Source organism: Nicotiana tabacum, chromosome 6 (assembly GCF_000715075.1).
Source record: "Nicotiana tabacum cultivar K326 chromosome 6, ASM71507v2, whole genome shotgun sequence".
Classification (NCBI taxonomy): domain Eukaryota; kingdom Viridiplantae; phylum Streptophyta; class Magnoliopsida; order Solanales; family Solanaceae; genus Nicotiana; species Nicotiana tabacum.
Window position 1 is genome coordinate 67,884,461 of NC_134085.1, and position 19,300 is coordinate 67,903,760.

Genomic DNA, 19,300 nt, shown 5'->3' on the forward strand with positions numbered 1-19,300 from the left:
AAAAAGTCCTAGTCTGATGGATTTTCCTCCCATTATAAACCTAGTCTGATGAACTTTCTCCTAGGATCGAAATCTTAGTCTCATGAATTTTTCTCCCAAGATGGAAAACCTAGTCTGATGAACTTTCTCCTAGGATCACAATCTTAGTTTGATGAATTTTTCTCCTAAGATAAGAAACCTAGTCTGATGAATTTTCTCCTAGGATCAAAATCTTAGTCTAATGAATCTTTCTCCTAAGATTAGAAGACTTAGTCTGATGAATATTTCTCCTAAGATCAAATCCTAGTCTGATGAACTTTCTCCTATGATCGAAATCTTAGTTTGATGAATCTTTCTCCTAAGATAGAAAAGAGACCTAGTCTGGTGAACTTTCTCCTAAGATAAAAATCTTAGTCTAATGAATCTTTCTCCTAAGATAGAAAACCTAGTCTGATGAAATTTCTCCTAGGATAAAAATCTTAGTCTGATGAATCTTTCTCCTAAGATACAAAAAAAAAAGACCTGGTCTGATGAACTTTCTCCTAGGATCAAAATCATAGTATGATGAACTTTTCTCCTAAGATAGAAGACCTAGTCTGATGAACTTTCTCCTAGGATAGAAATCTTAGTCTGATAAATTTTTCTCCTAAGATAGAAGACCTAGTCTGATGAACTTTCTCCTAGGATAGAAATCTTAGTCTGATGAATCTTTTTCCTAGGATAACAAAAAAAGGACCTAGTTTGATGAATTTTTCTCCTAACATAGAAAACCTAGTCTGATGAATTTTCTCCTAGGATAAACGTCTTAGTCAGATGAATCTTTCTCCTAAGATACCAAAAACAAAAGCAAAAAGAAAAGAGAAAAAAGGACCTAATCTGATGAAATTTCTCTTAGGATAAACGTCTTAGTCTGATGAATCTTTCTCCTAAGATAGAAAACCTAGTCTGATGAAATTTCTCCTAGGATAATTTCAAAAAAGGGGAAGTCTGGATTTGAAAAAAAAAAGAAAAAAAGAAGGGGTCAATTTTAGTTTTCTTAAGTTATCAATTTTTAGTTGTCTTGAAATCAGGACCCTCCTGGATAATGCGATTTAGTTTTAAAAAGTTTTTCAGGACCCTCTTAGATAATGAGATTTAGCGTAAGTTTTACTTGAGGAAATATAATTTAGCTTTAAAATTTTCACTCTTAAGATGAGATTTAATTTTAGTTCTCAGGACCCTCCTTGATTATGGGATTTAGCTTTTAAATTCTTAGAGCTTTTGGGTACTATGATTCGATTAACACTCACAGATGTTCCCGATATCAAACTGGGGCAGAAAAATTTCTTTTGTTTTGTTTGTTTTGTTGCAATCAGTTTGACAGGCAGCAGTTTCAGAGGAGTCAGTTCAAGTGTTGGTAATCAGGAGCCCACCTGAAGAATGAAGGGAAGCAGCAATTCAAGTGATGGTAATCAGGAGCCCACCTGAAAAACGAAGGGAAGCAGCAATTCAAGTGTTGGTAATAAGGAGCCCACCTGAAGAACAAAGGGAAGAAGTAGTTCAAGTGTTGGTAATCAGGAGCTCACTTGGAAGAACAAAGGAAACAGTGGTCAAAGGAAGACAGTTCAAGGTCAGCAATCAGGAGCCCACTTGGAGAAAAGGGAAAGCATCTTAGATTGCAATTCAAGTCAGTAACAAGGGAATTTCACCTGGAGGGTACGAGTCAACAGAGCAACAGGAACCGCAAGATCAAGTTCGAAGATATAGATAGGATTCTTGTATTGCATAGATCATAGTTTAGTCAAGTTTTTTTATTTATTTATTTTATCTTGGTGTAATAAGGAGTTCAGCAAGCAGAAACAGCAGCAACAGCAGTGATATCACAGCTTCCTGGTAGTCCCAGCTACCAAAACTTTCAGAACTACACTGACCTGATTCCTTTATAGCCAAGGATATGTAGGCAACCTCTGAAGCAAGGTTCGGTCAGATCTTTCAAAAAATGCTTCCCACGGAGTATTCAAACCAGCAAAAATCGCTCGTATTCGCTCACTTTATCTTTGCCCGAAAACCCTTTGTGTTTTCAAGTAAAGAGGGGCAGCTGTGAGCACGTGATTTTTGCCCTATATGAATTGCTCCTATAAAATCCAAGAAAATAGATTTTTCCAATTATCTGACATTTTATAGGATTTTTGTAGGATTTTATTAATTGTTTGCATTTTTGTGCACATTTAATTTTTATTTTAATTATGAAAAATGCCAAAAATATCATGCATTGCATTAAGGATTTGTTTTTATATTTTTAGAATTAACCTTAATTATTTGCTTTATAAAAATTTGAAAACCACAAAAAATGATTCATTTTTAAACTTTTGCCTTTTATATTTAGGTTATTGATTTTTCTCTTTTAATTTAAGATTGAGTAGCTTTTATGATTTTTGTAATTAGTTAATTAGTTTAATTTCACAGTTTTTAGATAATCTGGGATTTTAATTTCTAAGATTTTTAGTTAAGGAAAAAGAAAAGAAAAGGAAAAAAGAATGGAATTGAAAATAAAAGAAGAGGAATATAAGAGTATTAATTCTCTGACATTGGACCCATTTTTTTAATCTCCCAAATCAGCCCCAAATAGTACCCAATTCGGACCAGCCCAAGGGCTCACCACCCCAGCCCAAGAAAACGGGTCAAACCCGCCAAACCGAACCGGCCAAGATCCCTCACATAAAACATCGGATCCCCCTTGATATTAACATTTGGACCTTACCCTAAAAACCAGCGAGAATATCATAAAAGGAGGGAGCCCTTTAGAAACCCAACAGCGGCGCTCTTGAACAAAAAACCAGAACGAGCATCCCTTCCATCTTCCATCTTTTCTTTTCCGACATCCCTCCTTCGTTTTCCATGGGAGAATAACACCACACGAAGACGAAGACTCACCCACTCGCGATTTGAACGCAAACGGCTGAAACAAAGCTAAAAATTCCAAGTGAAGATCTGAAAAATCACAAAGTTTGATAAACAAAAGAAGAGCTGAAATTTCTGAAAGAATGTTAAAGAAAAATTAATTTCGAAATTCAACCTCTGCCATTTCTGCGGTGTTCGAGTTTGGTGTCAAATTCGGAAGTTGAAGCTGCGTCTTGCTGTTCATCGTTGCGCAGCTCCAACCAGTTGTTTTCTTTGCCTTTGTTTGGGCTTATATTTAAATCCTCGCGCCATTAGGTATGTCTTCTTTAAACTTGTATTTTTCAGATTTGGCCTAATATGAAATCATGCTTGAACATTGGTTTGTTTTGGTGCCTCTGAAGAATTCAACAAATTTTCATGCATTTTCTTATGCTCTAGTTATTTCGTGAAGTGTTCTAGCGTGTTCACGCTCTACTCATTTGCTCTGACACCATTAATTTATTTAGGTTGTCTTGTTTAAAAAGTTAATTTATTGACTGATTAAGTGAAAACAGAGCTTTGCCTTCTATGGCTCAAACGGGTAACAGTGATATACAGCAATTAAAATAGATTTATGTACTGACACAAATTAGGGAGTTGGATATTGGCGTAGTAATTAAGTTTGGTTGACTTAGCATTCTAGACTAGTGTTTGAGATATTACTGGAAATTTGTAAATTGTACAATGATTTCCTTTGGAACCAAGCTTGGAATAATAATGGTTCACAATGATTTTGGATTTTAAATCGAGCTGCTGCATTTCAACACGAAGGTCTGATTTGTTTTCATCTTGTAAAAGTATGATGTGGTTGTTGACTCACTCTTGGTTAGTTTAAAATAACTGGAAGCATATATAATTAATTCCTTTGACGTTTTCGAAACGTATACTGCTGCCTTTGTTCAAAATTATTTGGACAAGTTGATTGGTTCTAATTCAACAATTGTTCCCTTTGTGCCAATGTATGTCTGCTTTCACTGTACATGAATGTTTCATTTACTTTGAACTTGTCTTAGTTAAAATTGGTTTGTGGGTTTATTTTTGCTAAACAACAAATCGCCGCCTTTTCATGTATAAGGGAATCCATTCTTTCCTTGAAAGTAATTTCGCGTCAGCTGCTTTAGGTGCGATTAATAAACCATCGTGATTATGGGTACAGTTCCCGTGACATAATCAAGATGCCTAATTCCCAAATTCGGGGGTGCACTTCATGTAACCCTATTATAACAATTTCGAATAATAAGATCCTTTGAATTAATTTGAGGCGTGTAGTGCCAAATAAAATCTCAAACGCATGGCCCTCACTTAATTAATTTCAATCCTTTAGAAATTGAGGTGTGCCATTTAGTTGAATTTTCCATGTCCTCGCAAAGTTGAAAGTGCGTAGTTGCTTTAGGCGCGCTATTTTAAAAATTACTTTCCTAAACTCGGGTGTGCATTCATGTGACCCAAATCCAAATCTCAACAACGTTAAATAAAATATATCGCGGATCGCGGGTGTATTTCATGTGGCGTGATCCAAAGACATGTTTTGTATAACGTTGAAATCTTCTTAGAAATGAATTGTAAAGCGGCTTAAAGTTAAAATACACATAGGTTCAAAACTTGTAATAAAATCAGATAATAGGCCAATAATAGCAGTTGAGCGACCGTTCTAAAACCATGGAACTCGAGAATGCCTAACACCTTCTCCCGAGTTAACAAAATTCCTTACTCGAATTTCTGTATTTCACGGATTGTAAAACAGAGTCAATCTTTCCTCGATTCGGGATTTAAATCGGTGACTTGGGACACCATAAATCATCCCAAGTGGCGACTCTAAATTTAAAATAGATAATCTCGTTTCAATTGTCACTTTAATTGGAAAAAACTCCCTTATATCCCTCCTGGGGTAGTAAAAAGGAGGTGTGACAGTATGTGTTAAGCGGACCGCACAAAATGAAGTGTGGTCGCGGTAGGTGTTGTGCGGACCGCACAAAATGGTGTGCGGCCGCGATAAAGAACATTCCGCTGGTCCTACTTCGGAAGCTCATATCTTTTGATCTACAAGATATTATGAGATGATTTAAAAACAAAAGTTGTAGTCCTTCGTGTCTTGTTTCCAGAAAGGTAAATATATTGCAATTTGGACATCCGTAGCGAATGTTATGACCAAAATACTAAAGCCTATCACTGCAAAGCTTGTACGGCCGCGGTCATTTTTGTGCGGACCACACTGGTTTTGTGCGGACCGCGGTCGGTTTTGTGTGGCCCGCGGAGGTGGAAATATGTGTGGTACTCTATAAATACGAGGTTTTGGGTTTTATTTGATATTTTGACCTAGAGAGCTCGAATTTTGGTGATTTTTCGAAGGTTTTTCAAGAAATTCATCGGGGTAAGTGATTCTAACTCAGATTTGGCTAGAGTACATGAATCTATCATTGAATTCATCATTTAATTCGTGATTTGGGATGGAATTTGGGAAGAAAATTGTGAAATCCTTCAAAAATATGAAATGATGATTTGAAGGACCAAATGGTATCGGAATTAGATAATTTTCATATGGATAGACTCGTGAGAGTATAAGGATTCTAGTTTGTGCATTTTGTCAAATTTTGAGATGTGGGCCCGGGGGTAGGGTTTGACCAATTTCTAGAATTTTGTGATAATTCGATTGTTTTCGCTTGGGCTTTGTTCCCTTAGCATATTATGACGTATTCATTCTGATTTTGGATAGATTCGGCGTGCGTGGAGGCCAATTCGAGGGGCAAAGGCATCGCGAGCTAGACAATTAGCCGGTTTGAGGTGAGTAATGGTTGTAAATGATGTCCTGAGGGTTTGAAACCCCGGATTGCACATCGTAGTACTGTATTGAGGTGAGACACGCGTTGGGTGATGAGCGTGGGGTCTTTTACTACTGGGGATTGTGACTTGGTCCGTCCCGATTGATGATTTTACAGCGTATTTGACTGAAACTTATTTGTTATCATCATGATTTGGGCTGATTGCCATATTTGTGCTTCGTGCCAACTATTTGAACCCTCCGGGGATTTTTATCACTAATTCCTCATTGTTTGACTTATTACTTGAACTCAGTCCTGTTGATATTTACTATTTTACAAACTCAGCCATTGTTATTCGTATTTGAACTTAAATGATATTTTTAAATGATGTTTTGGGCTGAGAACTACTGTTCTACTAATGCCCGAGGGGTTTGTGATGATTTTCGAATTGAGTGAGTCCAAGGGCCATATGTGAGGATATGCTGAGTGATATGAGGCCGAGGGCCTGAGATACTTTTTATTGCCACGAGATGGCTTGATATTGCGCTTGGGCCGCAAGGGGCCCCTCTGGAGTCTGCACCCCCACAGTGAGCGCGGGTACCCATCATGATTTGAGAGTGAGCCCAAGGGGCTGATACTGTACTAAGAGTGAGCCCGAGGGGCTGATATTGTACTGAGAGTGAGCTCGAGGGGCTGATACTGTTCTGAGTGATTGTTACTTTGCCCGAGGGGTGGATTTCTACTTGTTATTCACCGGCTAAATTACATGTTTTACTTGGTTTGAAGGAACTTCATTTGATTTCTTCATGGATTTACTGTCTTAAGTGATTTTACTGCTTGATATAGAATTGCTTTGTGCCTTTACGTGTTTTCTTGCTTTCAGCCATTATTTATGATTATTATTCACCGAGTCAGAGTACTCACATTACTCCTTGCACCGTGTGTGTAGATTCAGGCATCGTAGAGTCCGCTCCTAAGTGTTGATCCTCCCAATCCAGGCAGTGTTTTTCAGAGACTACGAGGTAGTTGTTGGCGTCCGCAGCCCCCGTGCCGCCCTTATCTTACTATTTTCATGTTCTTGAACTTCTATAACGGATTTCGTATCTAGTAGACTGGTATCTGGAACTATTAGTTGCTCATGACTTTTGACACCCCGGTTTGGGCTATGTCGGGATGGTTTCTACTATTGTTATCGTTAATTCCGCAAATTATGGTTATTATATCACGTTTTAGAACTACTTATGGTATTTAACTGTTTAAAAGAGGTGGTCTGTTTTGTTCTGGCTGACCTTGTCTTCACGAGAGGCGCCATCATGACCGGGTTCGGAGAATTGGGTCGTAACACCCTGAGAAGTGGAATTTTGCACGTGAGTCTTCTAACTTTCTCTACCTTTTTCTTCATTTTGTTGATTTTTCTAATTTTGCCTTTCTTTTTCAGCAACCATGGGAGTTGTGGAAGATGTTCCCAATTTCCGTGATTGGGTAGACAAGCTGTTGAAGATTGCACCAATGGATGGTAGATCTTGGAAGACCCTTTCCCAACGATTTGGTTGGAAAGTAAAAACTCATGGTAAGAGTTTTTAAATTTTACTTTACATATTGTTTCCTCCCGAACTTATTTCAATCCTTCTTTCTATCAGGATTTGCTATTCGAGGAGTTACTGCCGAGGTGGTCGCGACTTCTCGTATCTCTTTGGAAAGGGCCCAAGAAATAATCTTGGTTTCTTCATCGAAAAGAAAAGTCATTGATGACCAAGGCTCTGAAAAAGAGGAAGATGGGGGCTCTTTGGTAACAAGGCCACGGGCTCATAGACGCATCATTTCTGATGATGAAGAAGAAGCATCCCCTCATCGTTCTATTCCCCTTACCGAGTCTGTTGAGTCCCCGGTGGTGATTCTTGATGATGATGTTGCTCTCGTTGCTGCTCATGACTCTGTTGAGCAACTTTTTATCAGCTGGTTTGGTAGTGAAAGTTTAGGCCCAGTTTTTGATGAAGCACCTCTGGATTCTTTTTCTACTCCCGTATCTATGACTCCTTCTTTGCCGATCTCGACTGTTTCCGTTCCTCCCCAGGTTATTTTTACTACCTCTACTATTCCACTTTCGACAATTCCTCCTCCACTTACTCATCGTGCTGAAGTTGGCTCCTCAAGTAGGAGTAGTGCTATGAGGCAAATGATTATTGAAGTCCTCGCTGAGGGCAATCTTTTGAGGAAATCGGGTCAAGCAGATGTGTGGTTAAAGCCCTTAATTAGTCCTATTGAGAGATCCAAGCTAGAGAGCCATAGTTCCTTGACCTGATGAATGACATTGTGCATGCTTCCTTAAAGGTATTCCCCCTTTTCTTTTTTCCTTTGCTGTGCTTTAAAATTTTTCTATCTTTGAGATTCTCATTTCCCTTCCATTTTTTTATATATAGGCCAATCTTATCGGCACAGAGATAATTAAAAGGGTTGCCCTCTTAGATCAATTAGTGTGTGATTCTAAATTAGAGGCGTGCAATTGGAAAGAACAGTATGAAAGCCTTTATATTGATGTGGAGTACTTAGAAGAAAGTAAGAGTACCTTGGAGCAGCAGGTATGGGCCTTGACTTCAGAGTTGGCAGTTGAAAAGGCTTCCTCAAGTCAAGCGGGTAAAGAAAAGGCTTGTCTTAAAACCTCTTTCTCCGAGCAACTGTCCAAGGCAAGTGAAGAGATTAGAGAGTTAAAGGTTCTCTTGGGTGAGAAAGAGGCTTATGCTGGAGAGCTCGTGCAGAACTTGACTCAAGCACAAAAAGACCTTCGAGCTTCTTCTGATAAGGTTTGTGCCTGGGAAAGTTCTCATGCCTCTCTTCAAGTTTCTTATACTTCTGCCTTGGCTGAAAATGAGAAATTAAAGAATGAAATTGTTGACTGGGAAAGGGATTATGAAATCCTTGAGGATAAATCTACCATTGAAGTGAGTTGGGCGTTTTTGAATTCTCGCTGTGATACCCTAGTTGAAGCTAGCCAAGAGACTTTTAACTTGGAATCTGAGTTAGCTAAATTCAATGAAACTATTGAGAAGGCTCAGCAAACTCAAGATTTTCCTTCTCCCGTGGCCGAAGCTTCTGTGAATGTTGAAGTTGATACGGGTATCCCAACTCCTTCAAGCCTAGTTGAGCCCGCTGTTGTTGATGCACCTACTTCAGTTCCTACATCTTTTTAGTGATAAGTTTAAGTCATTTGAATTTCTTTGTGTTGTTTTGTTTTTTGGAAAATTGTGGTAAAACCCTTGGTCTTATTTAAAGGTTTGTTTTGGAAATTCAAGTCCCCGGACCTTTTATGGGGCAACATGTATAAACAATTTCATGACTAAGTTCATACTTAGTCTAAGCTTTTTAATATAAAGAAGTTTCTCGTTATTATTTTGAACTTCCATTTTGTTTATTCTTGCCTTTATTTCTAAGGACTTATAGAATAATTTGCATTTTTATTCTTCAAAAATGCTTCTGTTAACTTCATGAATATTCAAATTAATTACGAATTTTATAAAAGAGGGCCCTTTTATATTCGACACTTAATGAAGAAGACGTCTAAATTTTATAATGGTGTTAACATACGATAAAAGAAATATGAATACACATGTTTCTTTGAAATAACTTTGACAAGTTTTTATTTGAACTTTGTCTAGTTTTGAATAACACTTTACACGTATTTGAACTACATCTATAACTTTCTCGTAACAATTTTTCTTGTAACAGATTTAAAAAAAAAATAAACACGAGGTTTTTATCTATAACCCGTTTCAGTACATAGCCTTTACCCTAACTATGGTAAGGTAATAAACATGAGGTTTTTATTTATAACCCGTTTCAGTACATAGCCTTTACCCTAACTATGGTAAGGTTTTTCTTTGGCCTTAGCTCATGACTTTGCTCTACACTTGACTCATTCAATGAGTGAACTTTTTAGGGCTTGATCTTCTTTGCCTTCCTTATACACATGCCCGTGTATATTATGTAATCCCCCAAGTGTTTGAGCATTGAAGTATGAAGCCTCGAGCACTTGATTGTTCCTCTCATTTGGTCCTTTCCCTATAAAGGAAAAACATACGGGACTCGGAGGTACGATTATAGATGAAGACTGCTTAACCCATTTGAATTTCTATCAGAATGATTGTAACCCTAGGCCAGGAAGTTTAATTTATTCCACGTGCCTTGCAGGTTGTGACTCATCATTTAGTACGGGTTAGCATTTTTCTTATCATCTAAAATCATTAGTAAAATTTTAACAATTCAAAAATTAAATTTTAAAATATGGATACCTGACCGTGAGTATTCATCAGAAACAATATCTCTTCAGATGAACAGCATTTCAATGTGACGGTAGTATCTTGCCATCCATTGTTTCAAGCTCATATGCTCCTTTACCTGCAATATCATGAATTCTATAGGGTCCTTCCCATGTTGGACTTAATTTCCCCGAGTTAGCTGCCTTCGTAGATTGAAAACCCTTTTTGAGCACGAAGTCCCCAATTTTGAAGAATCTGAGACGTGATTTTCGGTTGTAGTATTGTTCTATGACCTGCTTCTATGTTGTCATTCTTATTAGTGCAGCTTCTCTTCTTCCTTCAAGTAAATCAAGATTTACACGCATTTCCTCGTCATTAAATTCTTCTGTCGCTTGTGTGAATCGGGTACTCGGCTCTCCTATCTCAACTAGAATTAAAGCTTCAGCTCCATAAACCAATGAAAATGGTGTTTCTCCTGTACTTGTTTTTGCTGTTGTGCGATATGCCCATAAAACACCAGGTAACACTTCTGACCAATTACCTTTGGATTCCTCTAAACGCTTCTTTAAATTGTTGATAATGACTTTGTTTGTTGACTCAGCTTGCCCATTACCCACAAGATGATAAGGTGTAGACGTAATCCTTTTAATCTGCCAACTTTGAAAGAATTCTGTGATTTGAGTGCCTATAAACTGAGGACCATTATCACACACGATCTCCTTTAGCACACCGAATCGACATATGATATTCCGCCAAATGAAATCTCCAACTTCCTTTTCTCGTACATGTTTAAATGTTGCTGCCTCTACCCATTTAGTAAAATAATCAGTGAGTACGAGCAAAAATTTTACCTATCCTTTTGCTTGCGGTAGTGGACCCACGATATCCATCCCCCATTTCATAAATGGCCACGGTACAATGACCGGATGTAATAGCTCTGCGGGCCTAAGCATATTATTACCGTACCTTTGGCATTTATCACATTTAGCCATGAAACTTTCTGCTTCTTCTTCCATTTTGGGCAAAAAATAACCTGCCCTAATTAAGCCTCTTACCAATGACCTTCCTCCTGCGTGATTCCCACAATGCCCCTCGTGTATTTCTCTCATTACGTATTCCGTCTGAGAAGGTCTGAGGCATCTTGCTAAGGGACTACCGAACATTTTTCGGTAAAGATTTCCTTGCTTTAAGCAATACCGAGCAGCCTTTTTTCGAAGCGCATGAGCTTTTTTCTTATCTTCAGGGACGGTACCATACTGCAAAAAAGCAACAATCTCGTTCCTCCAATACCAAGTTAAGTTATTAAAATTTACCTCATTCTTATTGAGGTCGAGAACTGAATGAAACAAATGAATAGCTGAAGCATTTTCATTGTTTGCCACGTCTGCCGCAGATGCAAGATTAGCTAGGGCGTCGGCTTCTATATTTTCATCCCTTGGTATTTGTGTTACTTTCCAGGTTTGAAATTGCTTTATCAAATCTCGTATCTTCTCTAAGTATTGCTGCATCCTTGCTTCTCTAGCCGTATAAGTCTCCAGCATTTGATTAACTACGAGCTGTGAATCGCTTTTGATTATAATCTGATTTATGCTAAGTTCTCGTGCCAGTTCTAAACCTGCAATCACAGCTTCATACTCTGCCTCATTGTTAGTTATAGAATGACATTTTATGGCTTGTTGAATGGTTTCACCCGTAGGTGGTACCAAAACAATCCCTAAACCAACACCCTTTATGTTAGAAGAACCATCAGTAAACAAGGTCCAAGTTCCTGGGTTAGCTCCGTTGAACACCTGCAACTCTTTTTCTGCTTCTAATTGCATCCCTTGGTTAAAATCAGCCATGAAATCAGCTAACACTTAAGATTTTATAGCAGTTCTAGGTTGGTAGATGATATCATATTTGTCACACCTCCTTTTTCCGCACCCGCGGGGGCGCAGGGGAGTTTTTTCCAATTAAAGGACAATCGAAAGGGGATTGGTTTAATTATTTCAGAGTCGCCACTTGGGAGATTTAGGGTGTCCCAAGTCACCAATTTTAATCCCGAATTGAGGAAAATAATGACTCTATATTATAGTCTGCGTACCAGAAATCCGGATAAGGAATTCTGTTAACCCGGGAGAAGGTGTTAGGCATTCCCGAGTTCCGTGGTTCTAGCACGGTCGCTCAATTGTTATATTCGGCTTATTTATCTGATTTTTAATATAATATGAACTTATGTGCAAATTTTAACTTTTAACCGCTTTATTATTATTGTTTTTACAAGAATGTGAACATCGCTTAAAACACGTGTTTGGATTGCGTCACATGAAATGCACCCACAATCCGGAACGCATTTTATTTGATGTTTTGAGATTTGGATTTGGGTCACATGAAATGCACACCCAAGTTTAAGAAAATAGATTATTAAACACGCGCTTAAAGAGACTATCGTGTTATTATTTTGGGAAAGGCCGTAAAGTTTACTAAACGGCATGTCCCGAATTCTAAGTATTTTTAATATATATACATTTAGAGGGCCCCGCAGCTTCTACATTTTTGTTTGTCGAGGCTCGTCTCATTTATTATTAAAAGGAATTTACAACGTCATGGAAATGCATCTCGGGCCACGCCATAATCAATATACCCGTGATTAGAGACATATTCCGATTCCGTTGAGATTTGGATTTGGGTCACATAAATGTGCACCCGAGTTTAGGGAGATAACATTATTAAAGGCGCGCCTAAAGCAACTAGCGCATTGTTATTTTGGGTAGGGCCGTGAAATTTGCTAATCGGCCCTTCCCGGAATCTAAATATTTTAATAAGGCTCCTATTAATCCCAACTTTGCTAGCGTATTGTTATTGTTATTAAATCCAACTTCTATTACTAAAAAATGAGAAATATGGCTTTAACGCCAGTAGTCATGATTTTTCATTCAGACGTCCACATACTTATTGCAACGAGAATACATAATATACGTGAGTACATACATTCGCAACAATTCACTGGATGTCAAATTGTTCCCTTAATAAACACAAATATATGCACAGAAGTAAACATTCTCGTAAAAAACTTAAGCCCACGATATATTCTCTCATTTACTTTAAGCATATGCGGTAACTAACCATGAAATAAACTTTTTTTTTTAACAAAAGAAACAACGAAAATGCATTATTGACATACATCCATATCAAATAATACTCTTATTCACCTTGAACGATAATATGCGAAATGAACGAAATGAAACAAAGGATGAAGAATACCAACCTTCGAACCTCGACAAACCTAGAACGACAAACAAGCCCCCCGACGGAACTCAAACCTGACCTCGACGAACAACGACGACCTCGATGGAAGCAGAGAGCTCGGACCAAGAAACTGTTGCTGCTGCTGGGTTTTTTCGAGATGTTGGTTGGAACGGGTGAAGCAGGTGGTTTGGGGTAGGGTTTGGTTAGGGTTTTGCGTTCGTTTTGGACGATGCTGGGTAGCAGGTGGTCGTGGGCTGCTGTTTGACGGACGTGCTGAAAACGAACAGCAGCAACAATGGCTGCTGCTCGATCGACGCAGCAATGGGGTCGACGGGCAGTTGAAGCAAAAGACGATAGTATCTTCCTCTTCAGGTGGTGTTGGGCGATGGGGAAGGTGACGAACCTGTTTGGACAGTGGGGTTGAGGGGGAGTGACGACGTGAGGGAGTCGGACGCAGATGGTTTGTTGGTGGTTTTCCGGCGTTGATGGAGGTGGTGGTTTGGGCGAGGTCGACGGACTGGGCTGGAGGTTGACGTTTGGTGATGTTCCGGCGAGGGGGCTGGTGCGTGGGGGTGCCGGAAGGGATGGAGGGAGCTGGTGTTTGGACGTGGGGATGGGTAGGTTTTACAGTAGGTTTTTTTTTGTTTTTTCAAAGGAGGAAGACGGAGGAACAGTACCCTCCTCCCAAAATTTTTAAAAAGTCCCCCTTCCCAAAATGTTTCATCCGTGTATTTAGCATGGGTTTGCCCAGAAAAATGAGCCCACGCGTGGTGGGGTTCAAGGCATATGTCCCCCACGCGTGGTGGGGTTCCCCACGTGTCCTGGACACGGTTTATTATGGACTAGGTCCGAAAATTAGGCCTAAAACCGGGTAGTTTGAACCCGAATATTATTCTTTTGCCCGGACCCGAGAAATAGGAAAACGTTGCTTAACTAGTCCTATGTAAGCAAAATACTACCAAAAATAAGACTAGTATTCAAACAACACTATATATTTTTTAAATATTTTTTCAAGATTTAAAATAGCTACAAAATATTAATAAAACTATTTTTGTAATTTTCGTTTTTAAATATTAAGATAAAATATGAAGTAATGTTTTTTTGTATTTTTTCAAAGTTAAAATGACTATAGAATATTAATAAAACTATTTTTTTGTAATTTTCGTTCTTTAATAAAGACAAAAATATGAAGTAATATTTTTGTATTTTTCAAAATTATAATGACTGCAAACATTAATAGAACTATATTTTTTGTAATTTTCGAATTTATATAAAGTACCAAAATAAAGTGCAATTTTTGATTTTTTCCACGTTTATGAGAAATGCATAAACTAAAATTTATATATGTATTTTTTGTGATTTTTTATTTTCGCAACGAAATAAAGTAAAAATAGTTAAAATGGCTATATTAGACCCAATTTCACATATTCACGCTAAAAATGTGAAAATTCTCGGGGAGGGTCAAAAATCACGTGCTTACAGCTGCCCTCTTTGACTGGAAACACGAAGAGTTTTCCGACAAAGAACGACTAGACGTGTTTTTGACCCGACCATTACTTGGACGGACTACACTTAAGGAAAGGGAGGGAATGTGACCGAGCCCTGGTATCTGAGCTGCCTACATATCCATGGTTTTACAGGAATCAGGCCACGTGTAGTTCGGATATGAGAGAGATGGTAGAGGGTACCGAGGTGGAGAGCCGATCGAGGTGCCGTTCCGTTTGAGGTTCCGGTCCGCGGTCCTGTCATTACAACAAAAATGAAAACTGAAAAAGACTAACTAAGCCTATCAGCTACCAGTTACAAGGATTCCTATCTCTTAAGTCTTCTGAAACTTGGTCTTGAGTCTTGAATGGTGCTTCATACAGACTTTGGATTTGAACCTTGATACTTGCTAGTTGTAGGTGTTCGTTCTTGAGCAGACCACATCTGTTCTCCACTTCCGTATTTTTCTCTTTTTTGTTTTTCTCTTTTCTTGTTCTTCTTCTTTTTTCTTGTTTTTTTTTTGTTGTTGTTTTTGTGACCAGCTTCTGTTGATCATCCCAGACTATTGATTCGCGTTCTTGAGGCGAGCTTCTATCTTGGATTGAATGCTGGGGATTTCTGTTGTAATCCTTCTGCTTTCCAGTGGGTCACTGCTTGATCTTTGACAGGCGGACTCCTGACTTCTTCGATCTTTGACATACCACAAACTCCGTTCTACAGGCGGGTCCCTTGACAATCAAAACAAACAAAACAAACAAAATTTCCTAACCCAGTTTGTACTGGGAAGATTTGTGAATTGTTAGCAAAATTGTAACTCACTTACACTACTGATGCAATGATGAGAGTAAACTAAAGACTAGGCTAGGATGTGCATCTCCTATGAGTAAAACCAAAATTCTTGCTATCAAATGTGTCTGCTAAAATAAAAACCTCAATGACTCAAACTAGAAAGTTCATCTTCTATGGTTGAATCGGAATGAGCTAAACTAGGAAGTTCGTCTCCTAAGGGTGCAAACTTCAGTGACTAGAACTAGGAAGTGCGTCTCCTATGAATAAAATCTCGATTAGGAAGTGCGTCTCCTACGGGTAAACTTCAAAAACTGGACTAGGAATTGTGTCTCCTATGGTCGAACTTAAAATGAATCAAACTAGGAAGTGCATCTCCTAGGGGTGAACTAGCCAAACTAGGGAGTGCGTCTCCTAAAGCAAAAGTATAACCTGAGCGAACCAGACTAGGAAGTGTGTCTCCTAATAATGAAAACTTAATTCAGGAAGTGCGTTTCCTGTGCATGGAATTAAACTTAGGAAGTGCGTCTCCTAGGGGTAAAACTAAACTTTAGGAAGTGCGTCTCCTAATGGTAAAACTGAACTTAGGAAGTGCGTCTCCTACTGGTGAAACTTTTTAGGAAGTGCGTCTCCTACTTGTGAAACTTTTTAGGAAGTGCGTCTATGCCTCTATTATCTGGGCGGGCTCCCAATTTCAACACTTGAAATAAAAGACTGAATGTATGCCTCTATTATCTGGGCGAGCTCCCAATTTCAACACTTGAAATAAAAGACTGAATATATGCCTTTGTTATCTGGGCGGGCTCCCAACTTCAACACTTAAAAGTAAAGACTGAATGTATGCCTCTATTATCTGGGCGGGCTCCCAATTTCAACACTTGAAATAAAAAGACTGAATGTATGCCTCTGTTATCTGGGCGGGCTCCCAACTTCAACACTTAAAAGTGTAAAGACTGAAACCAACATATCCTATTTGAGGGCGGATGAACCCAACATATCCTATTTGAGGGCGGATGAACCCGACATATCCTATTTGAGGGCGGATGAACCCGACATATCCTATTTGAGGGCGGATGAACCCGACAGATCCTATTTGAGGGCGGATGAACCCGACATATCCTATTTGAGGGCGGATGAACCCAACATATCCTATTTGAGGGCGGATGAACCCAACATATCTTATTTGAGGGCGGATGAACCCGACATATCCTATTTGAGGGAGGATGAACCCGACATATCCTATTTGAGGGAGGATGAACCCGACATATCCTATTTGAGGGCGGATGAACCCGACATATCCTATTTGAGGGCGGATGAACCCGACATATCCTATTTGAGGGCGGATGAACCCGACATATCCTATTTGAGGGCGGATGAACCCGACATATCCTATTTGAGGGCGGATGAACCCAACATATCCTATTTGAGGGCGGATGAACCCAACATATCCTATTTGAGGGCGGATGAACCCGACATATCCTATTTGAGGGCGGATGAACCCGACATATCCTATTTGAGGGCGGATGAACCCAACATATCCTATTTGAGGGCGGATGAACCCAACATATCCTATTTGAGGGCGGATGAACCCGACATATCCTATTTGAGGGCGGATGAACCCAACATATCCTATTTGAGGGCGGATGAACCCAACATATCCTATTTGAGGGCGGATGAACCCGACATATCCTATTTGAGGGCGGATGAACCCGACATATCCTATTTGAGGGCGGATGAACCCGACATATCCTATTTGAGGGCGGATGAACCCAACATATCCTATTTGAGGGCGGATGAACCCGACATATCCTATTTGAGGGCGGATGAACCCGACATATCCTATTTGAGGGCGGATGAACCCAACATATCCTATTCGAGGGCGGATGAACCCGACATATCCTATTTGAGGGCGGATGAACCTGACATATCCTATTTGAGGGCGGATGAACCCGACATATCCTATTTGAGGGCGGATGAACCCAAAATATCCTATTCGAGGGCGGATGAACCCAAAATATCCTATTCGAGGGCGGATGAACCCAAAATATCCTATTCGAGGGCGGATGAACCCAAAATATCCTATTCGAGGGCGGATGAACCCAAAATATCCTATTCGAGGGCGGATGAACCCAAAATATCCTATTCGAGGGCGGATGAACCCAAAATATCCTTAAGACTTGAAGATGTCTTACCTTGAATACTTGTTGGGATGAATTTTCCCTTTCTATCTTCCCCATTTATTTTTTATTTTTAATTTTTATTTTTATTTTTTTATATTTTTTTTTCTTCTTATTATTATAATTATTATTATTATTATTAGCTTCCTCCTTTGAAGTCTAACCGCTGAGGACACCGACTTTCCAACCTTGTGTTGGACTACTCGCAGTCGCTAGGGATAACACTGTTGGGGAATTCTTTACTTACCTGTTGGGGGTAAAATGTTATCAGCTGGGGGTACCTGACTTCCAGAAAATTTTCTAAATGGAAGGAAAATTTTCTGCCCCAGTTTGATAATATCCCTTGTGGCATGCAGTTTTGGCATCAATGCCATTTCCGTTACCTGCTTCAAATCAAACAAAATTTTGTTAGTTTAAAACGCGGTGGTTGGTTGGGATACTCCTGCTGGGATGGTTTTCCCTTTCTCCCTCCTTGCTCTGTGTTCCACAACTTGTTGGGGATGATATTATGTGCTGGGGATAATCCCTTCCTGCTGGGGATATCCCTCTTCTTTTGTGGCATAGCTCGGAAACTGGCATTTTCCCGACCTTTTAGTCTAGTATGGATTTCGCCAAATCATGCTCACTGCTCTCCTTGCTCTGTTCATGGGCCTTGGCCTTTGAGGTTTATAACCTTGGTTTTGGCAAGGATATCTCTCTTGACGCTCGTCAATCCTTTTGTCAGTTCCCTTTGCTGGGGATATCTTTTTGACATTGGCCTCGCGCTTGTTCCTCGTTGACTATACCATTTGGATATACTAGTCAGATCTCGCCTTGGAAAGCTGATGGCATATTTTGAAGTCATTTCATACTTGTTCTGACCGGACAGACTCTATTGGGGAAATTTTTATGAAAGGAGAAAAATAACAGAAACAAAATAAAAGACAAAGGAAACGATGACTCTTTTACAAAAGAAACTATAAATAAAAACCTATCAAACGCAGATACCGACTCTAATGGCCATGACATGCATATGGGGCCTATCCTTTACCGTCAATCATCTTTCAAGATCCTCAATTGGTGATTCCCCATCTGATTCTTAATCTTATTCGACTTGTAGTGTCCGCAGGGTTTTCACTATCAAGTCTCTCTCATTTTTGGGTTTTCTCTCAGCTTTCATCGCCTTATGGTGCCTGTGAAGGTTTTCACCGATAAGACTCTCTCATTTGTATCACTTTCCAGCTGGGGATTTGGAGTGTCGCTGGTATGACTCTTTCTGCTGGAGATTAGAGCCCTTTTCTGCTGTGGAACAGAATGTTATGTTCGCCGGTAAGACTCTTCATTTGTCTGACTTGGCATCTTTTTGAAGACTGATCGGAAGGTCTTTCTTTGGACCGTAATGTGGGTTTTGGATAGGGCTAGAAAAAAAAAAGGGTATTAAAGGCTCAAAAATGCATTAATTTTGGGTTATTAATTACAACCTTCGGAATTAGATTTATTTACAACAAACGCAACTTTTGCCCCAGTTTCTTGCTTGGGGATATTTTAATTTTTTTCATTTTTCAAAACTATGACCGAGCCGTGAAGCGCCTACGTATCCTCTTTGAGGAATCAGGTCAAACGTAGTTCCCAATTCCTCTGTTTCATTTGACTTTCTTTTTTTTCTTTGTTATCAGTTTTCTTTTCTCTTTTTCTTTTCTCATTTCTCCTTTCTTTTTGTCGTTTTTTTTTCTTT

At 39.2% G+C, this 19,300-nt stretch overlaps 1 protein-coding gene across 4 annotated transcripts; it reads left to right on the plus strand.

The window, feature by feature from the left end:
* Positions 1–2,710: 2,710 nt before the first annotated feature.
* Positions 2,711–9,042, plus strand: LOC107804495 (uncharacterized). 4 transcript variants are annotated; one of them, XM_075254827.1, is made up of 6 exons: positions 2,822–3,174; positions 5,612–5,679; positions 6,607–7,024; positions 7,096–7,227; positions 7,298–7,988; positions 8,078–9,042. In XM_075254827.1, exons 4-5 carry the CDS (start codon positions 7,101–7,103, stop codon positions 7,957–7,959), a joined length of 789 nt encoding a protein of 262 aa, XP_075110928.1. In that variant the 5' UTR covers positions 2,822–3,174; positions 5,612–5,679; positions 6,607–7,024; positions 7,096–7,100; the 3' UTR covers positions 7,960–7,988; positions 8,078–9,042. The 4 variants fall into 4 exon arrangements, with proteins under 4 accessions (XP_016483887.2, XP_016483886.1, XP_075110929.1 ...); XM_016628401.2 differs by lacking the exon at positions 5,612–5,679 and having other exon boundaries at positions 2,711–3,174; XM_016628400.2 differs by lacking the exon at positions 5,612–5,679 and having other exon boundaries at positions 2,729–3,174.
* Positions 9,043–19,300: the final 10,258 nt, after the last annotated feature.